We start from the raw sequence: 17,611 nt of genomic DNA on the forward strand, positions 1-17,611 counted from the left end.
GTCTCACCAACACCTCCAAGTTGTTGGGTTTTGCAGGATCAGCAGCTGGGCCCTGGGTTGTCCTCAGAGGGAGTGTTCAGATTCGTTCTGGTTCTGACCCTTCGGAGATAGTCTCCTCCCCAGGTGTTGGGGTTAGAGGCGTCCCTGTTCCAAGCTTTTGATTAAGAGTTTGTTTTCACTAGCTCTTCAGAGGGTGATAGCTCAGTTTCTGGTCTTTATTGCGACTGTGTTTCGGCCGTCACCTGCTGTGCCTGCCTGCCTCCACTCCGGGCCTGCCTACCTCTGCCGGGTCAGTCTACCTCTGCGGGCCGCTGGGCCTGTATGTCTCTGCCGGCCGCTGCCGCTGGGCCCGTCTGGATGAGACATTTTAATTGTCACAAAAAATATCCACCAAAACTGTGATTTAAGTAATGTATTCTGATAGTGCAGACACAACCAGAAAGGTTAAATTCAGTAAGTTCAAAGGATGAAGGTAAAGAAAGGGATGCTTTAAGAAGTGGAAAATGACACCAGGGGTGGTGGAGCACGCCTTTAATCCCAGCACTCAGGAGGCAGAGGCAGGCGGATCTCTGTGGGTATGAGGCCAGTCTGGTCTACAGAGTGAGATTCAGGACAGCCAGGGCTATTACACAGAGAAACCCTATCTCAAAAACCAAAAAAAAAGTAAAAACCTAACACCTCCCAAGGCAACTTCACACTTTACAGCACCCGAAGAGAATCTAACCATTGATTCAAACCCTCTTCCCTGTTGACTTCCCAGCTCTGTGGTAATGATGTTCACGCTGAACAACAGCCTTGGAGGCAGAAGCCACAGGACTCAATTACAGGGCAGCTTCTCATCTAACTGCACAGTAGTTCTGTGGCTCATCTGGTTATTTTCCTCAGATGTGCCCCTTCTAGTTGTCAATTATGTTTTATATTCTTGCCTCAGGTACAAAATTTATGACCTCCCAAACACTCTGTATACCAAGCCTGTGTGGACAAAGAGTGTGAATCCCCGAATTGAAGAGACTGTCCACATCGTAGCCTTGAGCGCATCTCGAGAGTTTCTGGACTACTTACTGACGAATGCGCTTATCGTTGATTTGTGGGGCCTCCAAGGTACTTTGTTTGCTCCTCCTTCCCTGCGGTGTGCTGTCCAACCAGGTCTAATGCTGCAGAGGGTGCAGAGGCGCAGAGGGAGCAGAGGGAGGCCCGCGGGGCTGTGGAGCCGTGGGTGAGCATCATCTGCCAGGCCCCGGGTTCACCTCAGCTCAGTGGGGTCTCTAGCTGAGAATCCTTTCATTTCTGGTCTTTCCCACCGGGCAGAAGGCTGTGCCGAGTTAGGCGTCTCTCAACTGGACATCCTGCTCCCAGGTGAAGGCCACGTCATGGTAGATACCAAGAAATTGTCCAGTGTGAAGAATGTGAACCAGGTGTGTACATGTGACAGATCACAAGGGGGCGGAACAATCTTGGTGACAGCCCCTTAAGAGTCATGCCTTCAACGAAAGTGGTTTTTGTGCCTTTCTGTGTGTCCTGAGGGATTTAAACCTCTCCCTGCCTCCCCATTCCATCCTTGTTTACATGACGTAGTATGAACCACTAGCCTGGAATGCTATGCACGTAATTCCACAAAAGCTGAGCTGACTTATCTTCTGTAGATCATGTCAAACCAGGTGCCAGAAATTTATCAGACACTGCTCAAGTTAGAGCAGGAGACGGAGCTGCTCAGAGATGTTAACAGAGCCCTCAGAGAAGAAAACGTGTCTCTCAAGGCATCACTGGAAAAAACTGGTTCTGCTCAACAGGGTGAGAGACGATACCACTGTGGTGAGTGGTCATCTCATTCCCAACTCCCATGTTTGGGATGTGCTATTTTTCTAGAATAGGAATTAATAATAATAATAATAAACATTTATTTATTTTTATGTGTGAGTATGTGTGCCTGAGTGTGTGTCCAGAGGCCAGCAGAGGGCATCAGATAGGTCTCCTGGAACTGGAGCTAGAGACAGTTGTGAGCTGCCATGTGGGTACTTGGAATCGAACCTGGGTCCTCTGGAAGAGTAGCCAGTGCTCTTAACTGCTGGGCGATGCCTCCAGCTCCAGAAGAATAGGAAATCTTAATGAGTTAATTCATATCTTACACCATAAACAAAAAACCAGAACTCTTTTTTTCCTTTTGCCCTATAAGATTTCTTTGAGTGGGTCCAAAGACATATGCTGATATGAAGATATAAAATGTCACCAAAGCCGGGCCTTGTGGCGGCGCACGCCTTTAATCCTAGCACTCAGGAGGCAGAGGCGAGATAAGTGGATCTCTAAGTTTGAGTGAGTTTCAGGACAGCTAGAACTACACAGAGAAACCATGTCTTGAAAAACCAAATAAATAGACTCAGAAATGCTTGGATACATTTGAAAAATACTTTTTTTGTGTGTGCCCTAGCCCAGAGGCCAGAGGATCCAAAGAGAGCTGGGGTGAGGGCACAGCTGCCTGCAGCCAGAGAGGCTACACAAATGTGTGCTCAGCAAGCCAGCTGTGATGCACAGCTGGCCAGAGCTCTGAAGGTGTTCTATCAAGGCATGAGTGTGGCCAGAGGACAGCTCCTCAGACTGAGGCAGTGCAGGCCTCCCGTGAGTACCCAGCTTCCCTGCCACGCCCAAACAACGTCATTAAACCCACAGACTTGACGGATGGTACAGCAATGGGTGTGTGTGTGTGTGTGCGTGCGTGCGTGCGTGCGTGCGTGCGTGCGTGCGTACCTGTGTGTGTGTGTGTGTGTGTGTGTGTGTGTGTGTGTGTGTGTATGAGCAAACTGGTGCTTTAAAGTGTGGGTTCTTGATCGGGAAGACGGCGGTCAGTAAGGTGCTTGTCGCGCTCTTGGAATGCCCTCTCTACCTTTGCTCTGCCCCCCTATCTTAGTGCAGGCAGCTGTGACCACCACAGGACAGTCACTCGCTTTACAAGTCTGATTCATCAGTGTGAAGACAAGTATAACTTAGTAAGATTTTAGGAGCGGCTGGAGATGGCTCAGCGGTCAAGAGCACTGACTGCTCTTGCAGAGGACCGGGGTTTGAGTCCTGGCACACGCACTGTGGCTCACAGTCAATCGTAATCCCAGTTCCAGGATAGCCAATGCCATCTTCTGGCCTCTACAGGCATCAGGTGCGCATGTGGTACACAAACACATATGCAGGCCCAACACCTATACACAGAAATTCAAACGAATGCATCTTTTAAAACAGAGATTCTAGGAGGGGGCCAGCAAAATGGCTCAGCATGCAGAGGTACTTGCCACCAAAGTGGACAACCTGATTCGCCCAGGGATCCATAAGGTGGAAGGAGAAAACAGATTTTGACAAGTTGTCCTCTGACCTCCACATGCTACACCTCTGTGTGTATGCATACACATGCATACACAAGCACACACATGCATACAATGCACACACATGCCCTCATGCACACACATGCACACAAAATAAATAAAAACTATTTTAATAGTTTTAATATTCTAGTCTTCATTAAACATGATTTATCCACTATTTCATTATTTTCAGATGTTTTGTCTGCCTTGCTTGTATGAGCTACATACAACTTCACGTCTTTGCTAGGTTGTTTTGCCATTTCCGTCCATGCCTCCCATGACCAGACATCTTCGCCATTCACCTGCCCGTGAGTGGCTTTCCATTTCTATGGCCGTGTACCTGTACCATCGCACATGCGCCGTGAGTCGGGGAAGATACAGGTTTTCCTTTGGCCTTCCTTAGCTGTTTGTCTGTCAGCCAAGAGTGCTGCTGTTACTTCTGCGTGTTGTGCTGATCTGGTCGTGCTTCCTCAGTGATAGCCATTCCATCCCCCAGTCTACAGGCCGCGGCTTTCCGTTTAGTTTTGGTTCCGTCAGTGACTGATGAGTCATCAGCAGACCTGTGCCAGCCAAATGCTGCGACCATCCCGTCGGTCTTCACTGCGCAATGGCGCCTCTTCTTTCTGGGGGGAGGGGTGATCAATGTAGGATGGGGATTATAAGCAACTGGGCTGTTGCCTCAGTGCGGGAAGGCACAGACCCCTTTGCTACCACATCCTGGTCACAAAGGGATTCAGATGGGTACCATTTCCACTGTAGTACCTTTCCTTCTATGGCTAAGCCTGTGAAGACTCTGTCTTTGAACAGCTCCAATCCATCGTAGTAAGGGGCGCTCTTATGACCATAGGGTGGTTGGCAATGACTGAGTATAAGGTTTTCCATGCTTCATAAAATGTCCAGATTTGTTTCTCAAAGAGAGAATATTTATTCTCTATAAATGGAAAGTGTTTGCCATGGAAGCCAACAGACAAAAGTTGGTGGACTTCGTTATGCTTTATGAAGACTCCCCAGTTGTCAATTCACCAATAAATATGATATCCATAATTAGGGCATCATCTGGTTCAATATTGGTCAGGATTTCATGAACCAAGAAGGGCTTACTGGCCCTTGCAAAAGCTGCAATTTGTTCCTGTCTCCACTGGAAATGAGCCGCCTTTCTGGGAACCCTGTAGACGCTTTCTATAGATCTATAAGTGTGGCATGTAATTGCTCTAGTGGGCAACCATTCCTATTAGAAGCTGTATCTGAATCGTGTCCCTGGGTGGTGGATTAAAGGCATGCACCACCACCACCTTGCTTACTCTAATTCTAGAATTTAGAAAACAACTAATTTATAGAGGTCTACCTGTCTCTGATGGGATTAAAGACATGGGCTACTACTGACTGCCCTGCTCAAATATTTTATCTTAGCTCCAAATCAAGCCAACTCTTAGAGATTTAGAAAACAAGTGTGAACTGTTGTAACCCTTTGAATTTACTTAAAACATTTGAAATATCTTAACTGGGTTTTTAATACCAAACAATAAAATTATCTTTTTTATTTAAGAAGAAAACTCAAAAGGTGATGTCCAAGATATCGTGGGTCACATGGCAATCTACACTCTAACATCCAAATAAACATGTAGAATCTAAGACAACCATCCAGTAACATAAAAAAGAAAAAGAACTATATTATATTGTCATTTCTATGTTTTATAGTTATAATCCTATTTATTGCATGCTTTTCGTGTTTCAATTTGTCATGTGCAACAGTGTTTGTCACTTTGTTTATTTTTTTTTTTTTTTCTATCATTTTTTTTATTGATCAAGTTTAATATAATACCTATTTTTCATTTCATGTCAGTAAGGCAAGTGTGCCTTTGGTAAATTATCATTCAAAAATATTATTTTTTATTTTTATTCTTTCATGCCTGATCAAAAGAAAGGTCTTTATAAGTTTAGTTTGGACTGAATGACCAAGCTGTCTGATGAACTATCACTTCTCCTAATCAAGAGGTCTCTCTTGTTCGAATCTAATCTTTATCAATTTTGATGGTATACACAGCTTTTCTTCTCCTGTGGAAACAAAGGCAAAACCTCTCTCCCAATGTAACACATATCCCTGTTTCCATTCTTTAAAACGTATAGGCTGATTTAATTCAGCAGTTTTTTCCTACTCTCCAATGTCTTTCCACAGGTGCTGTTCCTTTCTCATTGTTCAGTTGGAACTTCCAGCTTGCCCCTACATGATCCAGAATCTAGCCCCATTCCTCTCTCTCTCTCTCTCCAAGCCCTACCATCTCAGAGAATCTCTAAGGCACCAAAAAGCCTAGTTCTGTATTTTTGGTGGCTATGGTAGCTCCTCCCCTGAACTTGTCAGCAGCCCAAGTCCCTGCCTGAAGTGCTCAGCTTTTGACCACACTTGGGCACAACCCCAGATTGTGGTGGACACGTCATCACCCCTCACCTACAGGCTGTATAAGCTCCCTGTTTTAGTTCGGGCATGTGACTTCTCCTGCCTCTACCTCTGGGGCTGGAGAACTCACCCAGGAGTTGCTTTGCTCAAATAAACCTGTTCTTTTACTTTTTCAGTTTGGCTTGATCTGGCCTACTGCATTGACAGAGAAACCTATTATTGCAATACAGAAAACCTATTACTCATTAGCATTTAAAAATTTAAAGTTAACAAAGCACTGTGTAATCTATCTGTCTCAGTTAGGGTTTCTATTGCTTCAATGAAATACCATGACCAAAAGGCAAATTGGGGAAGAAAGGGTTTATTTGGCTTACACTTCAGCATTGCTGAAGGAAGTCAGGACTGGAATTCAAACAAGGTGGGGTCCCTGAGGCAGGAGCTGAAGCAGAGGCCATGGAGGGGTGGCTACTTGCTGGCTTGCTTCCCATGGCTTGCTCAGCCTGCTTTCTTATAGAACCCAGGACCACCAGCCTAGGGATGACACCACCCACAATGAGCTAAGGTCTCCACCACTGATGACTAATTGAGAAAATGCCTTACAACTGAATCTTGTGGAGGCATTTCCTCAACGGAGGTTCCTTCCTCTCTTATTACTCTAGTTTATGTCAAGTTAACACACAAAATCAGCCAGTATACTATCTCTGAAGGTCTTTAGTGCCCTTTTTGTTATTAAGCATATCTTTTAAAGTGTGATTAGATTTTTCTATAACTGCTTGTCCTGTAGGATTGTGTGGTATACCTGTAATATGATTTATGTTGTAATATGCAAAAAACTGTTCCATTTTTACCAAGAGACATACACTGGAGCATTGTCAGTCTTAATTGTACAAGTAGCCCCATAATAACCATACCTTCCAATAACTGTGTAATTACAGAATCAGCCTTTTCAGGACTTAAAACAGTTGCCCATTGAAAGCCTGTGTATGTATCTATAGTATGATGCACATACTTTAATTTTCCAAACTCTGAAAAATAAAACACTTCCATTTGCCAAATTTCATTTCTTTGGGTGCCTTTTGGGTTACTTCCTGCAGGTATTGGAGTTTGATTATACAAAGAACAAGTATGACATTTCTTTATAATTTCCTTGGCTTGTTGCCAAGTGATAGAAAGAAACCCTTTCTTCAAACCTTTGCTATTAACATAGGGTTTCTTATGAAATTCTGGGGCATTTCACATATTTCCTATTAATGGCTGATACATTTCATTACTACCTTGTGCTCGAGGGCCTGGTAGGCCTGTATGAGATCTGATACATGTTATATACAATGGATGGTTTCTATTTCTGGTTACTTGTTTTAGTTGAATAAATAGCAAAGTTAATTCTGCATCATCCAGAATAAGTTCAGTGCCTTCAGTGTGTAAAACAACCCTTTCTGCATATTGAGAGTCAGTAACTATTTTAAGAGATTTAGGAAAATCTAATACTACCATAATACAGCTGATTTTTAAAATGAATCATCAGGGCTGTGAGCCACTTTACTTACTTTTCTTGACCTATAACCTCACTTTCCCGATTTATTTGCATCAGTATAGAATGTAGGGGCTCCAGAAATTGGTGTCCCTTTTACTGTATGAGGGATAATCCAATTAGTTCTTTTATAAACTGAAATCTGTTGCTTTTTAGATATTTGTTGCTAATCTCTCCCAAAAATTACTGCAAGCTCTTTGCCAGTGTTCACTTTCTGCCCCATAATGAGGCAATTTCAGTATTAGTAAAAGGTACCACAATTTCTTCTGGGTCTATTACTGCTAATTGATGAAGTCTCAATTTTCCTTTCAGAATCAATTCAGAAACATTTTATACATAGGTCTTTAGTTTTTTACTCTGTTATGTGCTAAAAATATCCCTTCTAAGATATTGTCTTCTCTTTGCAATATCCTGTGGAAGAATGAGTGAAGACACAATAACCAAAGTGCAGTCAAACTCTGGATCCAAATGATCCACATCTGCACTTCATAATTTCTTTTCTGTCAAAGCCAATTCTCTCTGTCTCAGCTGACAATTTTCTTCGACTCTTTAAGTCCTTATCACCTTGTAAGGTTTGAGATAAATTACATAGCTCTTGAGGAGTTAATCCAATTGTGGGCCACAGCCAGTTAACATCTCCCAGCAATTTTTAAAAATCATTAAAAGTTTGTAATTGATATCTCCTGATTTGTACTTTCTGTGGTTCAATTTTCTGTAAACCTATCTGGTATCCTAGATAATTGATAGAATCTCCTCTTCATATTTTTTTTCAGGAGCAGTTTGTAATCCCCAGCAAAACAAACTTTCTTTACTTCATCAAACATTTTTTCTAAGATATCTGAGTCTGAATCAGCAAGTAAGATACCATTCTTATAAATGATAAATTTTAGATTGAGGAAACTTTTTATGAATTAGTTCTAATGGCTGTTGTACAAAATATTGACACAAGGTGGGGCTATTTAACAAAACAGTAACACAAAGTTCTTCCCTGTGGAAGAACTTTCTAGTGATACCTTTTATTTCAATTTATTTATTTTTTTGTTTTTGTTTTTTGAGACGGGGTTTCTCTGTGTAGCTTTGTGCCTTTCTTGGATCTCGCTCTGTAGACCAGGCTGGCCTCGAACTCACAGAGATCCACCTGCCTCTGCCTCCTGAGTGCTGGGATTAAAGGCGTGTGCCACCACCGCCCGGCAATTTATTTATTTTTTATTTGTGTGCATTGGTGTTTTGCCTACATGTATATCTGTGTTGGAGCCTTGGAACAGAAGTTACAGGCAGTTGTGAACTGCCATGTGGGTGCTGAGAATTGGACCCTGGTCCTCTAGAAGAGCAGTCAATGCTCTTAACCACTGAGCCATCTCTCCAACCCTCACCCCCAGTGATTCCTTTTAACATACTGAGATTATTATAAGTAGGCACTGTGAAGGCAAATTTTTCTCTATATTGTTCTTGTGAAGGTATAGTTAAAAAAAAAAAGCAGTCCTTTAAATCAGTTGCTATAGTAGACCATCCCTTAGGTAATAAAGAAGGCAAGGGAATTCCAGGCTGTAAAGAGCCCATTGACTGGATCACGTTATTTATGGTTCTTAAATCTGTTACCATTCTCCATTTTACCAGACAGTAAGCTCATAATCTCGAACTCACAGAGAAGTGCTGGGATTTTCCAGATTTCTTTTTAATGACAAATACAAGGACTGTTTGACTCTTCAATATGTTGAGCATTGAGCTGTTCCTGTACCAGCTGTTCTAAGGCCTGCCATTTTTCTGATGTCAAAGGCCATTGTCCCACCCAGACAGGTTTGTCAATTAACCATTTTAAAGGTAGGGCTCTTGGTTCCTTTGAAAGATCAGCAGCTGTTGTGCCCTGCTTATGTACAACCTGAACAGTCTGTGACTGCTCTTGATACTACCTTTTAATGTTTTTCTCAGAAGCATTCTTTATTTTATGGTTTGTTTCTGAGACTGGTGGAATGTTAATCTGTGTTTTCCACTGCTGTAAGAAATCATGTCCCCTACATTCATGGCTATATTAGCTCCATGTGGCTTTAATTTTCCTATTTTTCCTTCTGGCCCTATATACTTGATCTATCTTTTACTTTTTTATCTGAGATAAAGTTCCCATCCCTAGAAGCTGAATATTTACCTCCTGGAGAGGCCAATCTAGTTGCCAAGATTTTGGTGAAACTATTGTTATATCTTCCCCTATATCTACTAAACCTTCAACTTCAATGTCATTTATTTGTATTTTTAGCTTTGGTCTCTAATCATTTATCCAGTTTGCCAAAATACTTGTTTTCTGGTCTCTTGAATTTTTTATCTACTGAAGCTGTTCTGTCCTTGATTACATCCAGAGCAGGGCTGTTTTTAACAACGGGCATTAAATCTTTTAATTGCTCTGTGGATGAGTTTCTCTGATATTGACAGGGAATGATTAAACCAAATTTGATATCTGGGCCTGCTAAAGGCACCTTAGGGCATTTCCCAATGGCAAAGGGTTACCTTGCCTCTCCCTTGTTGGGCATTCATTGGTCCAATGTCATATTTTGCCACACCTTCTGCATATTCCAGAAGGTAAGAGGCTTTCTGTTTGGATTATTCCTAGGAAAAACATTGTTTCTAGGAATGCCCTGTCTGTAGGCTCTTTTGAAATGACCTTGTTTACCACAATTAAAACATCTAACATTTGGATTTTTCTTAAAACTTTTAGAAATTACTTCTATCAGAGTAGCCTCATAAATGTGAGATCCAACATCACCCATATTTCTAATCCATTTATCTATTGGTGCCAGTCTCGCCTTTAAAGGCCTAATCATCCATTTGCATTCTGAATTAGCATTTTCAAAAGCCAAAGATTCAATTACTATTTGCCTGACTTCTGGATCTGATAGTATTCTATTTATAGCTGAAGTCAATCTTTGAAAAAAAATCAGTGAAGGCTTCTCTTGGGCCTTGTACAATTTTTAGTAAATGACTCAGACCTCTTTTCTGATTCTTCAACCTTGTCCCAAGCATTTAAAGCTGCTAAACAATATAGTGCCATGGAGTGACATCAAACTCAAGTTGCCTTTGTAACTCAGCATATTGACCTTTACCTAGAAGCTGATCTTGGGAAGTATTAACACCTCTAGCCCTATTTCACTGTTGTATGGCCCTAGTTTCCTCTTTCCACCAGGTTTGCCATTATTAACTGAGGACCAGCTTCCAATATTGCTGGTGCCAAATCTTTCCAATCTTGTGGGATAATGCTGTTCCCATGAATTTAATATCTGCTTCACATAGAGTGAATGCATACCATATGAAATGACTGCTTCCTTAAATCTCCTCAAATATAATATTTTTATAGGACTCCATTTAACTTCCTGGTAACCTTAGGGTGTGTATCATCTGCCGGTAGTTCTTGCATAGTAACTGGATAAACTAAGGTTGGTTTTCTAACAACTTTGGGCCACTCCTCTTCAGTTTCATCATGTGGTGGCATGGTAGTTCTCTAAATTCCTCTGTCTGTGTCTGAGTATTTTTCTTATTTTCATTTATAAGTCTTTCTAAGGATTGTATCTTATCAATCCACTTTTCATATTTGGCACAAAAAAAAACTACCATAAGTATTAAGGATAAAATATGAATTACCAGACTGATAGTAATTATATTTGCTATTATGTCAATCTCAGTTAAGTCATCTATCTTTTCATTTTCTATTTTCATGCCATTTGAAGTAGCACTATACAGGACCCTAATACCCTGCATTATTTTTTAATATTACTTAACTCTTTCCTTGAGTACTTCCCAGTACTCAAATGGCTTCTCAGTTTTTCCACAGCTAACATGATTTCTCTGTCCATGTGGTCATGCCCCACATTGGGTGCCAAATGTTGTTTTTAACAAAATCTCAATCATTTGATTTTACCAATAAAGACTTGGGAGCCAGATGCTGGGGTGAAAGCCTGCTAGCTCAGAGAGGCGGAGCAAGCACCCAGCTGACCTTCCTCCTCTGATGACCTTTCTCCTATGCCATCTCAAACAAAACTCCTCCAACTGGTTGTCTTTCCCTTCTACTTCCTGTGTGTGTCTCTCTCTCCATCCTCCTGACTTCCTCATACTCTCTATGATTATTTTCCTGTCAACTGCTTGCTTGCCCCACCTCTTGACCTATGGTTGACTTTAATTAATCCTGTTTACAATATTCAAGCAGAAAACTCTTGGATTAAAGGTGTGTGTTAGGGCTGAGTCACACCAAAGCTTTGCAGGTTTTTTCAGTAAATAATGCAACCTCAGGGTTCACTGTGTGATCAAATATCCTGCAACAAGAGTGGCACTATTAGGAGGTGTGACCTTGTGTGAGTAGGTGTGGCCTTCTTGGAGGAAGTGTGTCTCAGTTTACTTCTGATGTCCGTGGATAAAGATGCAGAATTCAACTCCTTCTCTAGCACCATGTCTGCCTGTATGCCTCCCTGTTTCCCACCATTATGATAATGGACTAAACCTCTACAATTGTAAGCCAGCCACAATTAAATGTTTTCCTTTATAAGAGATGTTGTGGTCATGGTGTCTCTTCACAGCAATAGAAACCCTAACTCAGGCCCCATAAATAAAGTTAATGGTAAGCACTCGGGGCTGGGAAGGTGGTTCTGCTGGTAAAATGCCTGCAGCACAAGCAGGAGGGTCCGAGTTTAACTCCAAGAACCATATATAAAAAGCCAAGCATGGCAGGAGTGTGTAAAATCCCAGTCCTAGGGAAAGGCAGGCAGGGGATCCCTGGAGCTCACCAGCCAGTCAGCCTAGCCTATTCAGTGGGCTTCAAGACAGAAATCCACCTCAAAAAAAAAAAAAAATCAAGGTGGACTGCTCCTTATGAACAACTGAGATTGACTCCAGGCTCTCCCAGGCACACCTGTGACCACCTTCCTCCCCACTAGACACACAAGAATAATTACAAGCCAACTCATATCATAGGTTGACCATCCCTTATCTAAAACGTTTCAGGGTTCTTTGATTTTGGGATATTTCCATGGATTTTAACTGGGTGAACATGTCTTACTCAAAAAGCCAAAAGGCCCTAAAATCTAAAACTTCCTGAATGCTAACCCATAAATATCATCAACTATTAGTGTTCAGAATATATAAATGATTACCTTTGAAATAGGGAAAAGAAGGGCTGGAGAGATGGCTCAGAGGTTAAGAGCAGTGACTGATCTTCCAGAGGTCTTGAGTTCAATTCCCAGCAACCACATGGTGGCTCACAACCATCTGTAATGAGATCTGGTGCCCTCTTCTGGCGTGCAGACATATATACAAACAGAACACTGTATACATAATAATAAATAAATAAATCTTAAAAAAAAAAGAAATAGGGAAAAGAAACATGGAAAATTCATTGGGAGAAAAAAAAAATGGGCAAAGGATCTGAACAGGCAGGAACCTATTGACAATCCAGGAAGCAAACTGGAGCCCAAACAGGTGCTACGTCACCTGCCTTCCCCACCCTGCCCTCTGCCGATGCTCACTGGACTCTGGAATCCCTTCTCAGTGGTACTCGCTTCCACTGGGCAGGGATAAGTCAGCAAACCCCTACATCTGGGAGTTCTTGTGCAAGTCTCCATGTCTATAGTACTGAGAGAACACAGAACATTCTGATCTGAAATTACGGATGATCTCATCTACTCTTGCTAGATTCAAATGGCCTTCCTCAAGTGCCTGCTCTGGTCACTGCTGACTGCTCAAAACGGTCCAATGCACTTCTTTAGCCACGTGGGAACATTTACTGGACACCTCATTCACATGTACTAAATATTTTTATTCTAGTCATATGAAATCTACTGTCATTTTTTTCTTTCATTTAATTTTTAGGAAGATGATGAAATGCTTCGACCTTTTGTTCACCAACAGTCACTGATGCTCAAAGATTTGGAAGACCTGCTTGAATCCAGTTTACAGAAGCTGAAAAATGATGTTGCTGCCATAGTGAAGAAGAAGAAAGAGTATCTACTGCATACCCAACAGTGAAGATGAGCATGCTGAAACATGCTCTGAGTTAATGACTTCATTGACTCACATAACTGCGTCTACCATTTTTAGGTAAGATGCTTCCACTTTCCTCTTTTCTGACAAGGCCTTGCTATGTGGACCAAACTGGCCTTCTCTTGCCTCTGTATCCCCAGACCCACACTGAGCCTTAAATGGATTTAAAAATCTATAAAAAAAATTAACATGTATACAGGATGGTGAGGGGAGATGTCTATGGTGAAGGTCAGAACCTGGAGCTCTGGATTTGATTGCTCACATTCTACCCTTCTACATTGTACAGTGTGGGGCAACTCACTGACCTCCCTTTACTCATCAGTTATCTGGGATGGTTAATGCTTACCACCTTCCTGGCAGAATGCCTGGCAGAAAGCATGCTCAGTAACAAGTACCATCAGTGCTTTCCTGGGAAATAGTTCACATTCCTTTCCTTTTTCCTTTTTAAAAAAGAACAATTTTGTTGTGTGTGTATGTCTGTCTGTATCTCTGTACATGTGTGCAGTACCTTTTTAGGCCAGAAGAGGGAGTTGGATCACCTGGAGCTAGAACTAGCGGCAGCCGTTAACCCCACCTTGGTTGCTGGGCGCTGATCTTGGTCCTCCGGGAGACCTGCACATGCTGTTAGGCTCTGAGCCATTTCTCCAGTCTGTTCACTTTTTATTTTTTGAGACAGAGTCTCTCTCTTAACCCAGGCTGCCCTCGAACTCTTAATGGTCCCTTCTGCTATGATTGCAGGTGTGAACCACCATGCCTGGCTTTTCCATTCCACACTGTAAATAACACCTGCCTGATTAGTTGATTTTGTTTCTTTTTGTTGTCGGAAATAGACAATAGTTAGTTCACATTTTTTATTTTGTACCCTTGCTCTTGAACAAGTCCACCCATGCACGAGTTTTCCCTACTCATTTTCTATTCATATGCTTATTTGAAATACATTCAGTGGGCTCAGCCGCAGTAGTGATGTACTGTAGGATCTCTGTGGTGCAGAGCTGAATGTCAGCCAGCTCCTTTCAGTAGACAGTCCATCCTGCAGCGGATATTGGTCCCACAAATGGTTGGTGAGTCTCAGAGACTGACAGACACTAATACTCTAGGAAGAGTCTATACGAAAATCTTTTATGGCCAGGGAAACATCTAGTAACAAAGCCACAAGAATAGTGACCCTTGGGGCTGGAGAGGTGACTCAGAGGTTTAGAACATTGGCTGCTCTTCCAAAAGACGCAGGTTCAATTCCCAACACCCACATAGCAGCTCACAACTGTCTGTAACTCAAGTTATAGGAGATCCAACAACTTTACACAGACATACATGCAGGCAAAACACCAAAGCACATAAAATTCTAAAAAGTTTAAAAAAATAATAGTGAAGGTTAACACACATTTACCAGGCGCCAGACTGCAATCTTAATTCCAAACATTTGTTAACTTGTTCAAGTCTCATGATAATTTATCACTTAATGTATGCAGTACTTCCGCAAAGGTTCCCCGAAACAACAAAAACAGAATTATCTTATGATAATATGATAATAAGCAATCCCATTACTGTGTGTGTACTCAAAAGAACTGAAATCAACATGTTGAAAGCTAGCCATACTCCATGTCCACTGCAGCAATATTCTCAAGCTGAGGTAAGGCTTAAGTGTCCACCTATGCATGACCAGCTTTTTAAATATGACATATGTATACAAGGGAGTACCACTCAACCTTAAGAGAAACAGGATTGTTTAACTAAATTGACATGGCACCAAACCGCCTTCTAAATATTCATATTTATACCTTCGTACAAATGACAATCATCATCAGAGAAGCTTCTCTCAGCAATGAATGGCTGTGAATGCAGAGAATCATGGCTGGTCAAGGTACTGATGATAAGTGACAATTAAATGCTCATCCCTAGACAGAACATTTATAGCACCCCCCTCTAAAGCTCAGAGAACACAGTGGAAGAGGGTGCTGAAAGAATGTAAGAGTCGGAAGAGAAAAAAATGACAGTGGAATGCTTTGTTCTGGGCACGGCATAGCATCGTAACCATGATCACCAGGCTACAGCTGCCTGCCCTGGGCCTGTCACCTGGGTGGGGGCTCGTCGGGCCCTGCCATTCCCTGCTGAGCTGTTGACTGTGACAGAACTGGGGGCCAGTCTCTGTCTTCAGTAGTGTACTCACTGAGAAGCCCACTGGGCTCCAGTGGATAGCTCCAAAACCATGGGTGCCCAGAGGCCACGGTCAAACTCAGTGGGTAACAGAACAAAGAGTCGTGAGTGTGGGGAAGTGACCGGTAGGGTTGCCAGGGGATAAAGGGTGATCAGAGAGGGAGAGGTGAGAGAGAAACCGGGATGTATTATATCCATGTATGAAATTGTCAAAGAACAAATAAAAGTTCTTTTTAAAAGCAGGGAATTCTAATCTGTGACAACACAGGTGAGCTTAGAGGTCACTGTGTTAAGTGAATAATCAAACTACACAGAGAGATGCTGTGGATTAATCCTTCTGTACGCTGTGAATATGTATTACTCTCATTGGTTAATAAAAAACCGACAGGCCGGTAGCCAGGCAGGAAGTATAGGCAGGACAGCCAGACACAGAGGAGTCTGGGAGGAGGAAGGGCGGAGTCAGGGAGTCACCAGCCAGCCAGATGCCGAGGAAGCAGGGTGTGTAGAACATGATGTGGACAAGCCATGAGCTTGTAAGAGTTAGCTAGTAACAAGCCTGAGCTATCAACCAAGCATTTGTAAGTGGTTATTTGGGAGCAGTGGTCCAGACAGGAAAACTCCACCTACAGAGAGAACTATTAATCTAATATCTACAAAAAATAACCGACAGAACTGACAGTGGGATGGTGTCTGCCAGGAGCTGGAGGGAGGTGGTAAGTGGAAAAGAGGAGTCCTTTCTCAGTGGTAAAAGTTACAAGGAATAAGTCTGTGTTCTGTCCCAGGCTAACTCACCATAGTTAACAGTGACTAAGGATTTTAAGTGTTCTTAAACAAACAAAGAAATTGTAATTCACAAAGAAATTGTAAATAATCTGAGGTGATAGATGCTTTACTTTTGTTTGTTTATTCTATAATGTGTGCATGTATTTAAATATCTTTTTTTTCTTTCCAGACAGGGTCTAATTATGTAGCCCTGGCTGTCCTGGAACTCACTCTGCAGACTAGGCTGGCCTCGAACTCACAGAGATCCACCTGCCTCTGCCTTCTGAGTGCTGGGATTAAAGGCATGCGCCACTATGCTCAGCTAAAAGCCATTTTAAAAAAAAAATAATTTTTATGTCTATGTGTGTGCTAGTATGTGTACCACATGTGTGCAAGGTACCCTTAGAGGACAAATGATGGCATCAGATCCTTTGGAGCTGGAGTCACCAATTATAAGCCACCTTATGTGTGTGCTAATAATCAAACCTGGGTCCTCTGCAAAGTCAGAAAGTGCTCTTAGCTATCTCTCTAGCCCCAGTCATACTCATCCTGAACTTCATAAATACATACCATTATTTGCCAGTTAAAATTAAATAATTTTTAAAAATAAAAGATCCTCTCTTTTCAAGTTGAATATTCTTCCATACAGAGAGCAGAGTACTACTCTGTTATGTCCACAAATGGGTGGCTGTCTTATTTACATAAGGAACAGTACAAATACTGTATGTGCATGTCTCAGACGTTGTTGTTTTATTGTTGAGATAGGGTCTGTAGTCCAGGCTGGTCTCCAAATCCCTACATATCTGAGGATGACTTTGAACTTCTGATCTTCCTGCCTCTGTCTCCTGAGTACTAAGATTACAGGTGTGTACTAGGGCCTGAACCCAGGACCTTGTGTATGCTAGGCACATACTACTACCTAAGCTACATCCCCAGTCTTTTTTTGTTTGTTTTGTTTTGTTTTGTTTTTTGAGACGGGGTTTCTTTGGTATCACTGTCTGTCCTAGAACTCACTCTGCAAACCAGGCTGGCCTTGAAATCACAGAGATTTGCCTGCTTCTGCCTCCTGAGTGCTCGGATCAAAGGCATGCGCCAGCAGTGCCCAGTTATCATCCCCAGCTTTGAGTATATATAGGTCATGTAACTCATTAGGAGAAGGGATGTTCTCCTTATTTTAGTGTTTCAATGCAGAACGTGGCTTAAACGCAAAAAGCAAATTTAAGAAAACTTCTGCTGAGGCTGTCAAGATCAACAGAAAGTCAAAAGCTGTTACTAACCACAGTTATGAAATCAGGGATAAAAAGATCCACTAACCCAATTATTGGCAGTAAATAGGTCAGGCCACTTTAAACAGTGCCAATGTACAATAAACACGGAAGTCAAAACCAAAAACAAAACAAAACCCCATCA

At 42.1% G+C, this 17,611-nt stretch overlaps 1 protein-coding gene across 1 annotated transcript in view; it reads left to right on the forward strand.

Annotated features, from left to right (window-relative positions):
• The window catches only part of LOC114690640 (kinesin-like protein KIF28P), a 64,056-nt gene extending 49,536 nt beyond the window's left edge, over positions 1–14,520 (forward strand). The window contains 5 exon segments of the mRNA XM_028865485.2: positions 932–1,101; positions 1,309–1,415; positions 1,644–1,791; positions 2,426–2,613; positions 13,115–14,520. Coding sequence (XP_028721318.1) covers positions 932–1,101; positions 1,309–1,415; positions 1,644–1,791; positions 2,426–2,613; positions 13,115–13,270 — 769 coding nt within the window. The 3' untranslated portion in view covers positions 13,271–14,520.
• Positions 14,521–17,611: the final 3,091 nt, after the last annotated feature.

This window comes from Peromyscus leucopus, chromosome 15, assembly GCF_004664715.2.
Source record: "Peromyscus leucopus breed LL Stock chromosome 15, UCI_PerLeu_2.1, whole genome shotgun sequence".
NCBI classification, from domain to species: domain Eukaryota; kingdom Metazoa; phylum Chordata; class Mammalia; order Rodentia; family Cricetidae; genus Peromyscus; species Peromyscus leucopus.